This window comes from Salmo salar, chromosome 09, assembly GCF_965601325.2.
Source record: "Salmo salar chromosome 09, fSalSal1, whole genome shotgun sequence".
Taxonomy (NCBI): domain Eukaryota; kingdom Metazoa; phylum Chordata; class Actinopteri; order Salmoniformes; family Salmonidae; genus Salmo; species Salmo salar.
In genome coordinates, this window is record NC_138299.1 from 155,943,286 (window position 1) to 155,958,546 (window position 15,261).

The following is a 15,261-nucleotide window of genomic DNA, read 5'->3' on the forward strand; positions in this document are numbered from 1 at the left end:
CAAACGCAGCCCAGGGCACAGTGGCACAATGGCACAGTGGGAAGTGTGTGTCTGTGTGTGTGTGGCACAGTGGGAGGCTGCCAGGTGGAATGAGACTGACCTTATCTTCGCAACGACAGACCACCTGACCAGTCTGACTCAGACACCCATCCCTCCTTACTCCCACTCCAAGTAACCTTGTCCTGTCAGACCAGCCACCACTGATAAACTCTACCTCATCTCTCTCTCTCTCTCCTTCCATCCCTCTCTCTACAACTCTCTCTCTCTCTCCTTCCATCCCTCTCTCTTTCCATCTCTCCTTCCATCCCTCTCTCTTTCCCTCTCTCTTTCCATCTCTCTCTCTCTTTCTTTCTTTCCATCTCTCTCTCTCTTTCTTTCTTTCCATCTCTCTCTCTCTTTCTTTCCATCTCTCTCTCTCTTTCTTTCCATCTCTCTCTCTCTCTCTCTCTCTCTCTCTCTCTCTCTCGCTCTCTCTCTCACTTTCTACCTCCATCTCTCTCTCGCTCTCTCTACATCCATCTCTCTCATTTTCTATCTCTCTCTCTCTCTCTCTCGCTACTTGACCAACCTGATTTAATCTATCCCACCCCTCTCATCCTTTCTCTGAGACGTCCAACTAAAACCCTTTCACATTCAATTGCTACATATCCAAAATGCACACACATACACTCACACCCTCTCTCCCTATCCAATCTACAGATGCAAATACAGCTATTAATGGCTGAGACAAAAGCTCTCCATCTGCTGAGAAAGGAAAGCCCTTTGATCCCTGGGGGAGCTAAGAGTTTGAGTGTCTGTTAGTGTGTGTGTGTCTACTTCTGTGTGTTTATTTGTGTCTGAGTGTGTGATTCTGTGTGTGTGTGTTTATAACCCATCAAAGCTAGTGGATGTAAGAAGGGCGACTGGCGGCAGGTATCTTATGTTTAAATGAAGAAGAGAAGCCATGGCAACACAGACAAGTGCCAAATGACGGATGATTAACATTCTCAGTGTGTGTGTGTCTGTGGTTTGAGTGGGAGTTTGTGTTTTATAACTGTGTGTGTGGGAGGGTGTGATTCATACAGACAGACAGACAGACAGACAGACAGACAGACAGACAGACAGACAGACAGACAGACACACACACACACACACACACACACACACACACACACACACACACAGTCCCAGTGGTGTATGGTTCCTGAAATGTAAATGCCTGGAATATTCTGCCTTCACTTCTTAAACAGCACCGCTTGCTCTTCCACCTCTTCCGTCTATGAGATGGGCCCACAAGGTGTAAGATGAAGTTGCACTTGAACACTGATCTAAGACCAGTTTTATTTTCCCCCCATTGTGACTAAAAGTATAATATGTGGAAGGTAAGCTGATCCTAGATCTGTGCCAAAGTACAAATCCTACTCAGCGCAAGTGATGCAGTCAGGTCACCTGTGATACAAGTCAGTATTCGACCGCCATCCATCTCTGAGGATGACGGGAGTTGACGTGGAAGGTTGCAAGTTTGAATCCACGATAGAAAGTTGCTTTTGAGATTTTGGTTTTAAGCCTATCCCAAACCTTAACCTGTACCTTAACAACGCAGAGTCAATACCTGAACTTAACCTTAAACACTTTGAAATTTGACGTTCGCAACAACATCATCATTTGAAGTTTGAGAAACATGGATGAACGTCTACAATTCTGACGTGAGCCTGTGAGAGCTAGTTGAGTGATGGTTTGTAAAAGGTGAATGTACTTACCCAGTCCCAAGCATGACACTCTGAGTCCTGACTTTCCCAGGTTCCTGAGGAGAGAAACAAACAGCTGTTACTTGATGTTGTTAATGAATCAACTCAGATCAAGATAGTAGGGCAGCTGGGCTAAGCTTGGTGTGTGTGTGTGTGTGTGTGTGTGTGTGTGTGTGTGTGTGTGTGTGTGTGTGTGTGTGGTGTGTGTGTGTGTGTGTGTGTGTGTGTGTGTGTGTGTGTGTGTGTGTGTGTGTGTGTGTGTGTGTGCAGTGATGGTTAAGTGCAATTACAGTGAAGTGACCTCAATAACCCCCAGTGACCCCACTAACCCCCAGTGACCCCACTAACCCCCAGTGACCTCGCTAACCCCCAGTGACCTCGCTAACCCCCAGTGACCACGCTAACCCCCAGTGACCACGCTAACCCCCAGTGACCCCACTAACCCCCAGTGACCCCACTAACCCCCACTGACCACGCTAACCCCCAGTGACCCCACTAACCCCCAGTGACCTCACTAACCCCCAGTGACCCCACTAACCCCCAAGTGACCCCACTAACCCCCAGTGACCCCACTAACCCCCACTGACCACGCTAACCCCCAGTGACCACACTAACCCCCACTGACCACGCTAACCCCCAGTAACCTCGCTAACCCCCGGACGACAGTGTTAATAGTTAATCAGATACACAGCTCTGACATTTTACTCACACACACACACACACGCCCATGTACTCCTGAGACAGACAGACAGAGTTAGACATCAGACACATTACTAATTCTGAATGAGACAGACAGACAGACAGACAGACAGACAGACAGACAGACAGACAGACAGACAGACAGACAGACAGACAGACAGACAGACAGACAGACAGACAGACAGACAGACAGACAGACAGACAGAGTTAGACCTCAAACACAGTATTAATCCTGAGACAGACAGACAGACAGACAGACAGACAGACAGACAGACAGACAGACAGACAGACAGACAGACAGACAGAGTTAGACCTCAGACGCATAGTTAATCCTGAGTCAGACAGAGTTAGACCTAATGATTTCTCTTCTCAAACCTCTGACTCTTTATCCAACTCTTTAATGACATGGTTATTTCATTCAAACAGATCTAGCTAAATGAAAATATGTGTACATTTGGAAACAAGTAAACAAGCTTAAGTTCACTTCAGATGAGTACACAGGACAGAGAGGTGGAGGGAGGATGGGAGGTCATTGGCTCTATAATGATGTCATAATGCCATTAAGCACACACAGGTGTGACAGGGGAACACGGCTGATACCGTACACACTGTTGGACCCTCTACCCTGGCAGTGAGAGGCGTGTTTAGGAAGGTGTAGCCAAGCGTGTGTGTGTTTGTGTGTGCATGTGTGACCAAGAGGCAGCTGGTTAATGGCAGTAGAATCAGCCATACTTTGATAAGTTCCTTAACAGCAAGAGCCAGGGAAACAGAGAGAGTGTCTGTCTGTCTGTCTGTCTGTCTGTCTGTCTGTCTGTCTGTCTGTCTGTCTGTCTGTCTGTCTGTCTGTCTGTCTGTCTGTTCATCTGGCCAACAGGAAGTTATGTCCTTGCCTCAGTTTGTGTGTCTCTTCTCTGGTTTTGTGTCATCTTGTGTAATGGCCAGCCGGATGATGCTGAGTGTTCCTGACGTTCTGTGACATTGCCCATCAGACAGATGAAATAAAATCTCACCGTTTTAAACCCACCCCAACCAAACACAGACCTGTAGAACCCACCTGTGACCAATAACAGAGCAGTAGAAACCTGCCATGACCAATCACTGACTGGTGGAGTCAATCAGGTCTCAGTTCTGGTCTCAGACCTGTCATGTCAACTTCCTGACAAGCCGTATCCACTGGGTTGACAGGTGAATGACACATGACTAAATAGAAAATAACAAGCATGCCCAGACACATACTACAGTCGTGGCCAAAAGTTTTGAGAATGACACAAATATTAATTTCCACAAAGTTTGCTGCTTCAGTGTCTTTAGATATTTTTGTCAGATGTTACTATGGAATACTGAAGTATAATTACAAGCATTTCATAAATGTCAAAGGCTTTTATTGACAATTACATGAAGTTGATGCAAAGAGTCAATATTTGCAGTGTTGACCCTTCTTTTTCAAGACCTCTGCAATCCGCCCTGGCATGCTGTCAATTAACTTCTGGGCCACATCCTGACTGATGGCAGCCCATTCTTGCATAATCAATGCTTGGAGTTTGTCAGAATTTGTGGGTTTTTGTTTGTGCACCTGCTTCTTGAGGATTGACCACAAGTTCTCAATGGGATTAAGGTCTGGGGAGTGTCCTGGCCATGGACCCAAAATATCAATGTTTTGTTCCCCGAGCCACTTAGTTATCACTTTTGCCTTATGGCAAGGTGTTCCATCATGCTGGAAAAGGCATTGCTCATCACCAAACTGTTCCTGGATGGTTGGGAGAAGTTGCTCTCGGAGGATGTGTTGGTACCATTCTTTATTCATGTCCGTGTTCTTAGGCAAAATTGTGAGTGAGCCCTCTCCCTTGGCTGAGAAGCAGCCCCACACATGAATGGTCTCAGGATGCTTTACTGTTGGCATGACACAGGACTGATGGTAGCGCTCACCTTGTCTTCTCCGGACAAGCTTTTTTCCGGATGCCCCAAACAATCGAAAAGGGGATTCATCAGAGAAAATGACTTCACCCCAGTCCTCAGAAGTCCAATCCCTGTACCTTTTGCAGAATATCAGTCTGTCCCTGATGTTTTTCCTGGAGAGAAGTGGCTTCTTTGCTGCCCTTCTTGACACCAGGCCATCCTCCAAAAGTCTTCGCCTCACTGTGCATTGTTACGAACCGGCTCAGAGTTCGCAACAAAAGGGAGACAACGTGGAGACAAGGAGTATCAAAATATATATTTATTAAATAAAGTAACTAAGTAATTAACAATGGTGTGTGTAATCAGTAATCAGTAGTGTAAGTGAGTGTTTTGCATACCTGAATGTAATAATGCAGGGTGTTGAAAAGTGCCAAAGCAAATAACCAAAAAGCCACAAAACTACACAACCAAAATCAACAAAGTGTCTGCATGGAGAGAGTCTCCTCAATGACTGTGGAAGAGGTGCCTTTATCCTGGGACACACCCGAGCCCAGGTGTTTCCCATTTAGCTGACGACCCTTCCAACTCCGCCCACCGGCATCCTAATAAAGAAACAAGAACAAAGAGAGAGAATACGGCAGACAGAGTGGGAGGGTCGTCACAGCATGCAGATGCACTCACACCTGCCTGCTGCCATTCCTGAGCAAGCTCTGTACTGGTGGTGCCCCGATCCCGCAGCTGAATCAACTTTAGGAGACAGTCCTGGCGCTTGTTGGATTTTCTTGGGCGCCCTGAAGCCTTCTTCACAACAATTGAACTGCTCTCCTTGAAGTTCTTGATGATCTGATAAATGGTTGATTTAGGTGCAATCTTACTGGCAGCAATATCCTTGCCTATGAAGCCCTTTTTGTGCAAAGCAATGATGACGGCAGGTGTTTCCTTGCAGGTAACCATGATTGACAGAGGAAAAACAATGATTCCAAGCACCACCGTCCTTTTGAAGCTTCCAGTCTGTTATTCGAACTCAATCAGCATGACAGAGTGATCTCCAGCCTTGTCCTCATCAACACTCACACCTGTGTTAACGAGAGAATCACTAACATGATGTCAGCTGGTCCTTTTGTGGCAGGGCTGAAATGGAGTGGAGATGTTTTATTGGGATTCAGTTCATTTGCATGGCAAAGAGGGACTTTGCAATTCATCTGATCACTCTTCATAACATTCTGGAGTATATGCAAATTGCCATCATACAAACTGAGGCAACAGACTTTGTGAAAATTAATATTTGTGTCATTCTCAAAACGTTTGGCCACGACTGTACAACTCTTCAGACACTCGTTATTTAGTAGATCAGTTTGACCTGGACACTGCATTACAATGTGTTGGGTCTTCACCTTCTTCAGGACACTAGAGATGTTTGACCTGCTTTTCCAATGACACTGTAACACAATGAAGAAAAAAAAGTGATATGTTCTCTGGTATGAAAACACTGTAACGTTGGCCTTACAACCTTGGCCTAACAACCTGAAATTATTATTTAATTAAATGTTTATATTCATTCAGCAGTGAATTGTCTCAGAAAAACAACTCTCCAACCCCTGTGTCTCTACCATATACCGTTCAAAAGTTAAACGAATTGCTCAGATCATTTAGCATGATTAGAGTGAACAGAATGTCATTACGGCCATGGTCAAAAAGTGGTCAATGCTCAATAGAACTCTGTCACTGCTCCGTGGGCAGGACGGCGCTAACTTCGAACGTCAACTGACAAGCTAGCTATTGTCTGCAGTGTCACGGGTGTCGTAGGGATTGGACCAAAACGCAGCGGGAACGTGTAAACTCATCTTCTTATTTTATTAAAGAAGGAAAACAAAAGAAACACGTATACAAAAACAACAAACGACACTAAACAGTCCCGTCAGGTGCACAGACACAAAACAGGAAATAACTACCCACAAATCCCATAGAAAAAACACCCCTCTTAAATAGGACCTTCAATTAGAAGCAACGAGGAGCAGCTGCTTCCAATTGAAGGTCAACCCAGTAAACACCACATAGAAATAGACATACTAGAACTAACATAGAAATAGACTAACAAGAACATAGCCCAACAAACCCCGAAACACTCCACAAACACCCCCTGCCACGCCCTGAACAAACTACAATAACAAACAACCTCTTTTACTGGTCAGGATGTGACATGCAGGTTCATGTGTGACCACATTGGCTTTTTGTAAATGAAATCTGCGCAATACAAAACAAAATTGAGCCTATATACAGTATATATAAACTCAGCAAAAAAAGAAAAGTCCCTTTTTCAGGACCCTGTCTTTCAAAGATAATTCATAAAAATCCAAATAACTTCACAGATCTTCATTGTAAAGGGTTTAAACACTGTTTCCCATGCTTGTTCAATGAACCATAAACAATTAATGAACATGCACCTGTGGAACAGACGTTAAGACACTAACAGCCGGTAGGCAATTAAGGTCACAGTTATGAAAACTTAGGACACTAAAGAGGCCTTTCTACTGACTCTGAAAAACACCAAATGAAAGATGCCCAGGGTCCCTGCTCATCTGCGTGAACGTGACTTAGGCATGCTGCAAGGAGGCATGAGAACTGCAGATGTGGCCAGGGCAATAAATTGCAATAAATTGTCCGCACTGTGAGACGCCTAAAACAACACTACAGGGAGAGAGGACGGACAGATCGTCCTCGCAGTGGCAGACCACGTGTAACAACACCTGCACAGGATCGGTACATCCGAACATCACACCTGCGGGACAGGTACAGGATGGCAACAACTGCCCGAGTTACACCAGGAATGCCCAATCCCTCCATCAGTGCTCAGACTGTCAGCAATAGGCTGAGAGAGGCTGGACTGAGGGCTTGTAGGCCTGTTGTAAGGCAGGTCCTCACCAGACATCACCGGCAGCAACGTCGCCTAAGTGCACAAACCCACCATCGCTGGACCAGACAGGACTGGCAAAAAGTGGTCTTCACTGACGAATCGAGGTTTTGTCTCACCATGGGTGATGGTCGGATTTGCGTTTATCGTCGAAGGAATGAGCATTACACTGAGGCCTGTACTCTGGAGCGGGATCGATTTGGAGGTGGAGGGTCTCAACGCTGTGTGTTACAGGGAAGACATCCTCCTCCCTCATGTGCTACCCTTCCTGCAGGCCCATCCAGACATGACCCTCCAGCATGACAATGCCACCAGCCATACTGCTTGTTCTTTGCGTGATTTCCTGCAAGACAGGAATGTAAGTGTTCTGCCATGGCCAGTGAAGAGCCCAGATCTCAATACCATTGAGCACGTCTGGGACCTGTTGGATCGGAGGGTGAGGGCTAGGTCCATTCCCCACATAAATGTCCGGGAACTTGCAGGTGCCTTGGTGGAAGAGTAGGGTAACATCTCACAGAAAAAACTGGCAAATCTGGTGCATTCCATGAGGAAGAGATGCACTGCAGTGCTTAATGCAGCTGGTGGCCACACCAGATACTGACTTTTACTTTTGATTTTGACCCCCCCCCCCCCTTTGTTCAGGGACACATTATTCAATTTCTGTTAGTCACATGTCTGTGGAACTTGTTCAGTTTATGTCTAAGTTTTGAAATCTTGTGATGTTCATTCAAATATTTACACATGTTAAGTTTGCTGAAAATAAACACAGTTGACAGTGAGAGGACGTTTCTTTTTTTGCTGTGTTTATATATTCATTGACAAAGCTAACAGACGGAATTCGTTTCAGGAAACTAGGGTCATGTCTCACGTCCCTACTTCACAGGAGCGCCATTTGAACTTAGAATTCATTTTTTTTATCAAAATGCGTTTTCTTTGGCAGAACTGCTTTCTGGAACATGTGAACTTTCATACGCCTTAATAAAAAACTTGTATGCCACCTGGAAATACAAATAACATTGTTAAATTACGAGTCTAGTTGGTTTAGCCACGGAAGAAGTTAGCAACCTTCCCACTAGCCATAATTGGCTGAGATAATGAGTGGGCTACACACGCCGAGAGATGAGTTTGGATTGGTCTGCCATGTAGCTCGCTTCTGTCTATAATATGAGCTAACACTGCTTTTTTAATATATTTTTTTATTTTACCTTTATTTAACTTGGCAAGTCAGTTAAGAACAAATCCTTAATTTCAATGACAGCCTAGAAACAGTGGGTTAACTGCCTTGTTCAGGGGCAGAACAACAGATTTGTACCTTGTCAGCTCAGGGATTCGATCTTGCAACCTTTCGGCTACTAGTCCAACGCTCTAACCACTAGGCTATGTTATCACACAGTAGGACTGCATAAGTGTTGCGCTCTCCACTTTCTGGAGGACCGAGATTTGAAATCAGTGGAATTAGAGTATGAAAGTTAAGGAGATGGAGAAAATTCTGCCGCTTGATTGCAAATATGCAGAATGAGTCAAAAAGAGAACACAGATGGCTCCAGATTACATCTTCACAAGGGCAACCATGGTATCCGTGGCAGAGAGGAAGATGCGTCCATCCATGTTTCCATGTATACAGGTAAGATAGTCTAGGTATATAAGGAATTATGCACTTTATTTTTTTACCATTATCTTATTAACTGTTTATTAGGCTACTGTGCAGTCTACAATGCATACTGTAGTAAACATGGGAAAGTGCCTAATTCCTTACATAAGGGAGAGCAGGCCTGTCTGTACTACAGAATGCAGGGCATGTGGGAGACTGGTGTTATTTCATAGTTGTGATGTTTTCACTATTATTCTACAATGTAGAAATTTGTCAAAATAAAAGTCCTGGAATGAGTAGGTGTGTTCAAACTTTTGACTGTTATGACTATTTTACACCATTTTAAAGACTCGTTAATCTAACCACACTGTCCGATTTCAAAAAGGCTTTACAATGAAAGCAAAACATTAGATTATGTCAGCAGAGTACCCAGACAGAAATAATCAGACACCCATTTTTCAAGCTAGCATATAATGTCACAAAAACCAAAACCACAGCTAAATGCAGCACTAACCTTTGATGATCTTCATCAGATGACACTCCTAGGACATTATGTTATACAATACATGCATGTTTTGTTCAATCAAGTTCATATTTATATCAAAAACCAGCTTTTTACATTAGCATGTGACTAGCATTCCCACCGAACACTTCCGGTGAATTTACTAAATTACTCACGATAAACGTTCACAAAAAACATAACAATTATTTTAAGAATTATAGATACAGAACTCCTTTATGCAATCGCGGTGTCCGATTTTAAAATAGCTTTTCGGTGAAAGCACATTTTGCAATATTCTGAGTAGATAGCCCAGCCATCACAGGCTAGCTATTTTGACACCCACCAAGTTTGGTACTCACCAAACTCAGATTTACTATAAAAAAAATTGGATTACCTTTGCTGTTCTTCGTCAGAATGCACTCCCAGGACTTCTACTTCAATAACAAATGTTGGTTTGGTTTCAAATAATCCTTAGTTATATCCAAATAGCGGCGTTTTGTTCGTGCGTTCAAGACACTATCCGAATGGTAAAGAAGGGTGACGCGCCCGGCGCGTTTCGTGACAATTTTTAAAAAAATATTCCATTACTGTACTTCGAAGCATGTCAAACGCTGTTTAAAATCAATTTTTATGCGATTTTTCTCGTAAAAAAGCGATAATATTCCGACCGGGAGTCGTTGTTTTCATTCAAAGACAGAGAAAGTAAAATGGACTCTTCACGTGCACACGCGCACCAGTCTCATTGTTCTCAGATCGACCACTTACCAAATGCGCTACTGTTTTTCAGCCAGAGACTGGAGAGTCATCATTCAACGTTCTGGTGCCTTCTGAGAGCCTATGGGAGCTGTAGAAAATGTCACGTTACAGCAGAGATCCTTTGTTTTGGATAGAGATAACAAAGAAGGCCAAGAAATGGTCAGAGAGGGCGCTTCCTGTTTGGAATCTTCTCAGGTTTTGGCCTGCCAAATGAGTTCTGTTATACTCACAGACACCATTCAAACAGTTTTAGAAACTTTAGGGTGTTTTATATCCAAACCAAACCAAATCAAATTATATGCATATTCTAGTTACTGGGCAGGAGTATTAACCAGATTAAATCGGGTACGTTTTTTATCCGGCCGTGCAAATACTGCCCCCTATCCCCAACAGGTTATCTGTACATTTCGGTGTTCCTCAAGGTTCCGTTTTAGGACCACTATTGTTTTCACTATATATTTTGCCTCTTGGTGATGTCATTTGGAAAAATAATGTTAACTTTCACTGCTATGTGGACGATACACAGCTGTTTATTGTCACCTGTGCTCCCTCTCCGGCCTCTAGGTCACCTTCAGGCTGCTCATTATGGTGCACACCTTTCACCATCGTTACGCGCACCTGCGCGTCATCAGACTCACCTGGACTCCATCATTTGATTACCTTCCCTATTTATGTCACTCCCTTTGGTTCCCTCCCCAGGCGTTATTGTTTCTGTTTCAGTTTCATGTCTGTGCATTGTCCTTGTTTCTTATTTTGTATTATATTGTGTTTATTTTTAAAACACTCACTTCCTGAACTTGCTTCCCAACTCTCAGTGGACATCGTTACATATATTTCGATGAAACATGGTGAAGCCCCAAAATTGCTCTCCCTGGAAGCCTGTGTTTCAGACAAAGGGAAGTGGATGGCGGCTAATGTTTTACTTTTAAACTCGGACAACACAGAGATGCTAGGTCTAGGTCCCAAGAAACAAAGAGATCTTCTGTTGGATCTGACAATTCATCTTGATGGTCGTAGAGTCATCTCAAATAAAACTGTGAAGAACCTCGGTGTTACTCTGGACCCTGATCTCTCTTTTGACGAACATATCAAGAATTTTTAACGACAACTTTTTTCCATCTTCGTAACATTGAAAAAATCTGAAACTTTCTGTACAAAAATGATGCAGAAAAATGTATCCATGCTTTAGTCACTTGTAGCTTAGACTTCAGCAATGCTCTACTTTCCGGATAAACTTCAGTTAGTGCTAAATACGGCTGCTAGAATCTTGACTAGAACCAAAAAATGTGATCATACTACTCCAGTGCTAGCCTCTCTACACTGGCTTCCTGTTAAGACTCGGGCTGATTTCAAGGTTTTACTGCTAACCTACAAAGCATTACATGGGCTTGCTCCTACCTATCTTTCCGATGTGGTCCTGCCGTACATACCTACACGTACGCTACGGTCACAAGACGCAGGCCTCCTTACTGTCCCTAGAATTTCTAAGAAAACACCTGGAGGCAGGGCTTTCTCCTATAGAGCTCCATTTTTATGCAATGGTCTGCCTATCCATGTGAGAGACGCAGACTCGTTCTCGACCTTTAAGTCTTTATTGAAGACTCATCTCTTCAGTAGGTCCTACGATTAAGTGTAGTCTGGCCCAGGAGTGTGAAGGTGAACGGAAAGGCATTGGAGCAACGGACCGCCCTTGATGTCTCTGCCAGTCCGGATCCCCTCTCTCCACTGGGATTCTCTGCCTCTAACCCTATTATGGGGGCTGAGTCACTGGTTTACTGGTGCTCTTCCATGCCGTCCCTAGGATAGATGAGTCTCTTGAGTGGGTTGAGTCACTTACGTGACCTTCCTGTCTGGGTTGGCGCCCCCCTCGGGTTTGTGCCGTGGGGGAGGTCTTCGTGGGCTATACTCGGCCTTGTCTCAGGGTAGTAGGTTGGTGGTTGAAGATATCCCTCTAGAGGTGTGGGGGCTGTGCCTTAGCAAAGTGGGTGGGGTTACAGTATATCCTGCCTGTTTGGCCCTTTCCGGGGGTATCGTCGGAGAGGGCCACAGTGTCTCCCGACCCCTCCTGTCTCAGCCTCCAGTATTTATGCTGCAATAGTTTATCTGTCGGGGGCTAGGGTCAGTCTGTTATATCTGGAGTATTTCTCATGTCTTACCCGGTGTCATGTGTGAATTGAAGTATGCTCCCTCTAATTATCTCTCTCTCTCTCTCTCTCTCTCTCTCTCTCTCTCTCTCTCTCTCTCTCTCTCTCTCTCTCTCTCTCGGAGGACCTGAGCCCTAGGACCATGCCTCAGGACTACCTAGCATGATGACTCCCTGCTGTCCCCAGTCCACCTGGTCATGATGCTGCTTCAGTTTCAACTGTTCTGCCTGCAGCTATGGAACCTTGACCTGTTCGCTGGACGTGCTACCTTGTCCCGGACCTGCTGTTTTGGAGTCTCTCTCTCTACCGCACCTGCTGACTCTAGCTCTGAATGACTGGCTATGAAAAGCCAACTGACATTTACTCCTGAGGTGCTGACCTGTTGCACCCTCTACAACCACTGTGATTATTATTATCTTGCCCTGCTGGTCACCTATGAACGTTTGAACATCTTGGCCATGTACTGTTATAATCTCCACCTGTCACAGCCAGAAGAGGACTGGCCACCCCTCAGAGCCTGGTTCCTCTCTAGGTTTCTTCCTAGGTTCTGGCCTTTGTAGGGAGTTTTTCCTAGCCACCATTAAACATGTTGCTATATAAGACCGAATCTAGCACAAATATGGAAAAAATACAACAAAGAGCAGTCTAAACTATGAACGGTAACAGCAAACTAACGTTCTTATTTCATCAACACTGTCAAGTAAAAATATAGGAAGGTTCTCATACTGTAGAGAACAATTTTATGATTAATTCTATGTGAGTAATTATGACATAGGCTAAAGAAAACTAAGTTTAGACATTAATTTAGTAGTACCCTCTCAAATGTACCAGTATTTCACTACATTCTAGAGCAGTGAGTGAATGCCCTACAACCTTGGCCTCACAACCTTGGCATCACAACCTTGGCCTCACAACCTTGGCCCCACAACCTTGGCTTCACAACCTTGGCCCCACAACCTTGGCCCCACAACCTTGGCCCCACAACCTTGGCTTCACAACCTTGGCCTCACAACCTTGGCCTGACCTCTGACCCCTGAGGGTGTTCTCTATGTCCTGCAAATGTGTCCTCTTGCACCAAAGTATTGCTTAATCAGGGAGATGAAGAAAGAGAAAGAAGAAAGAGAAGAGAATAAGTATTTTCCACGTCATCCCACCCGCCCTCTGTATAACACTACAGAACTATGGAACTTTAAAACTTCAGAACGTTGGGCGGACTACAGCTGGTGTTGTGTAGAATTTAGAGCAGGGATGAGAATTTGCTGAGTCAGTCAACAGGCAATTGATGATGATGTCATAGTTGGGTAGCTCAGGACCTGAATGATGATCACACACAGGTGCGCTCTATTTCAGGGCCAAAAATAATCTGGGCCACAGCCAGAACACAGAGATAGATCACCTTGGCAAGAGTTTCACTGTATTAAGCTGTACATGATGAGGATCTCACTGTCCGTCATGTTGCATTTCTATGTGTATATTCTGTGAACGGCCAATATGTTAGAAGTCAACGTTCTGGTCTTAGTGTGGTGGTAAGTGAATGAAACATGTAGCTGCATCTCCATGTTTAAAAAATATTTTTTATAGACACTACAACACCAAATGTATGTGGACACCTGCTCGTCAAACATTTATTCTTCCCCCACCAAACTTTACAGTTGGCACCTTGCATTGGGGCAGGTAGCGTTCTCCTGGCATCCTCCAAACACAGATTTGTTCGTTGGAATGCCAGATGGTGAAGCGTGGTTCGTCACTCTAGAGAACGTGTTTCTACTGCTCCAGAGTCCAATGGTGCTGAGCTTTACACCACTCCAGCCGACGCTTGGCATTGCACATGGTGATCTTAAGCTTGTGGGTGGCTGCTCTGCCATGGAAACCCATTTCATGAAGCTCCAGACTAACAGTTCTTGTACAAAAATTGTTTCCAGAGGTAGTTTGGAACTCGGTAGTGAGTGTTGCAACCGAGAACAGACCATTTTGACGCGCTACGTGCTTTAGCACTGGGCGGTCCCATTATGTGAGCTTGTGTGCCCTAGCACTTCACGGCTGAGCCATTGTTGCTCCTAGACATTTCCACTTCACAATAACAGCACTTACAGTTGACCAAGGCAGCTCTAGCAGGGCAGAAATTTGATGAACTTACTTGTTGGAAAGGTGGCATCCTATGACAGTGCCACGTTGTAAGTCACTGAGCTTTCAGTAAGGCCATTCTACTGTCATTGTTTGTCTATGGAGATTGCATGACTGTGCAACAGTGTGGCTGAAATAGCCGAATCCACTAATTTGAAGGGGTGTCCACACACTTTTTTATATACACAGAAACAATATATCATATCTCCCTCACTAGATTTAAGCAGCAGCTGTCAGAGCAGCTCACAGATCACTGCACCTGTACATAGCCCATCTGTAAACAGCCCATCTATCTACCTACCTTATCCCCATACTGTATTTATTTATTTATGTTTCTCCTTTGCACCCCGGTATCTCTACTTGCACATTAATCTTCTGCACATCTACCATTCCAGTGTCTAATTGCTATATTGTAATTACTTCGCCACCATGGCCTATTTATTGCCTTACCTCCCTTATCTTACCTCATTTGCACTCACTGTATATAGATTTTTTTTCTACTGTATTATTGACTGTATGTTTGTTTATTCCATGTGTAACTCTGTGTTGTATGTGTCGAACTGCTGTGCTTTATCTTGGCCAGGTCGCAGTTGTAAATGAGAACTTGTTCTCAACTAGCCTACCTGGTTAAACAAAGGTGAAATAAAAATAAAATAAAAATACTACCACACGCAGGAGTGCCTTCAAAAAGTATTCTGACCCCTTGACTTTTTCCACATTTTGTTATGTGACAGGAGGGACATTCAGAGACTTGTTCCAAAGCCACTCCTGCGCTGTCTTGGCTGTGTGCTTCAGGTCATTGTCCTGTTTGAAGGTGAACCTTCACCCCAGTCTGAGGTCCTGAGTGCTCTGGAGTAGGTTTTCATCAAGGATCTCTTTGTACTTTGCTCCATTCATCTTTCCCTCAATCC

At 44.4% G+C, this 15,261-nt stretch overlaps 1 protein-coding gene across 1 annotated transcript in view; it reads right to left on the reverse strand.

Moving 5' to 3' along the window:
- Positions 1-15,261, reverse strand: part of kcnab1a (potassium voltage-gated channel subfamily A regulatory beta subunit 1a) — a 132,983-nt gene that overhangs the window by 70,101 nt on the left and 47,621 nt on the right. The window contains exon 2 of the mRNA XM_045724825.2: positions 1,740-1,783. Coding sequence (XP_045580781.1) covers positions 1,740-1,783 — 44 coding nt within the window. The remainder of the gene's footprint in view (positions 1-1,739; positions 1,784-15,261) is intronic.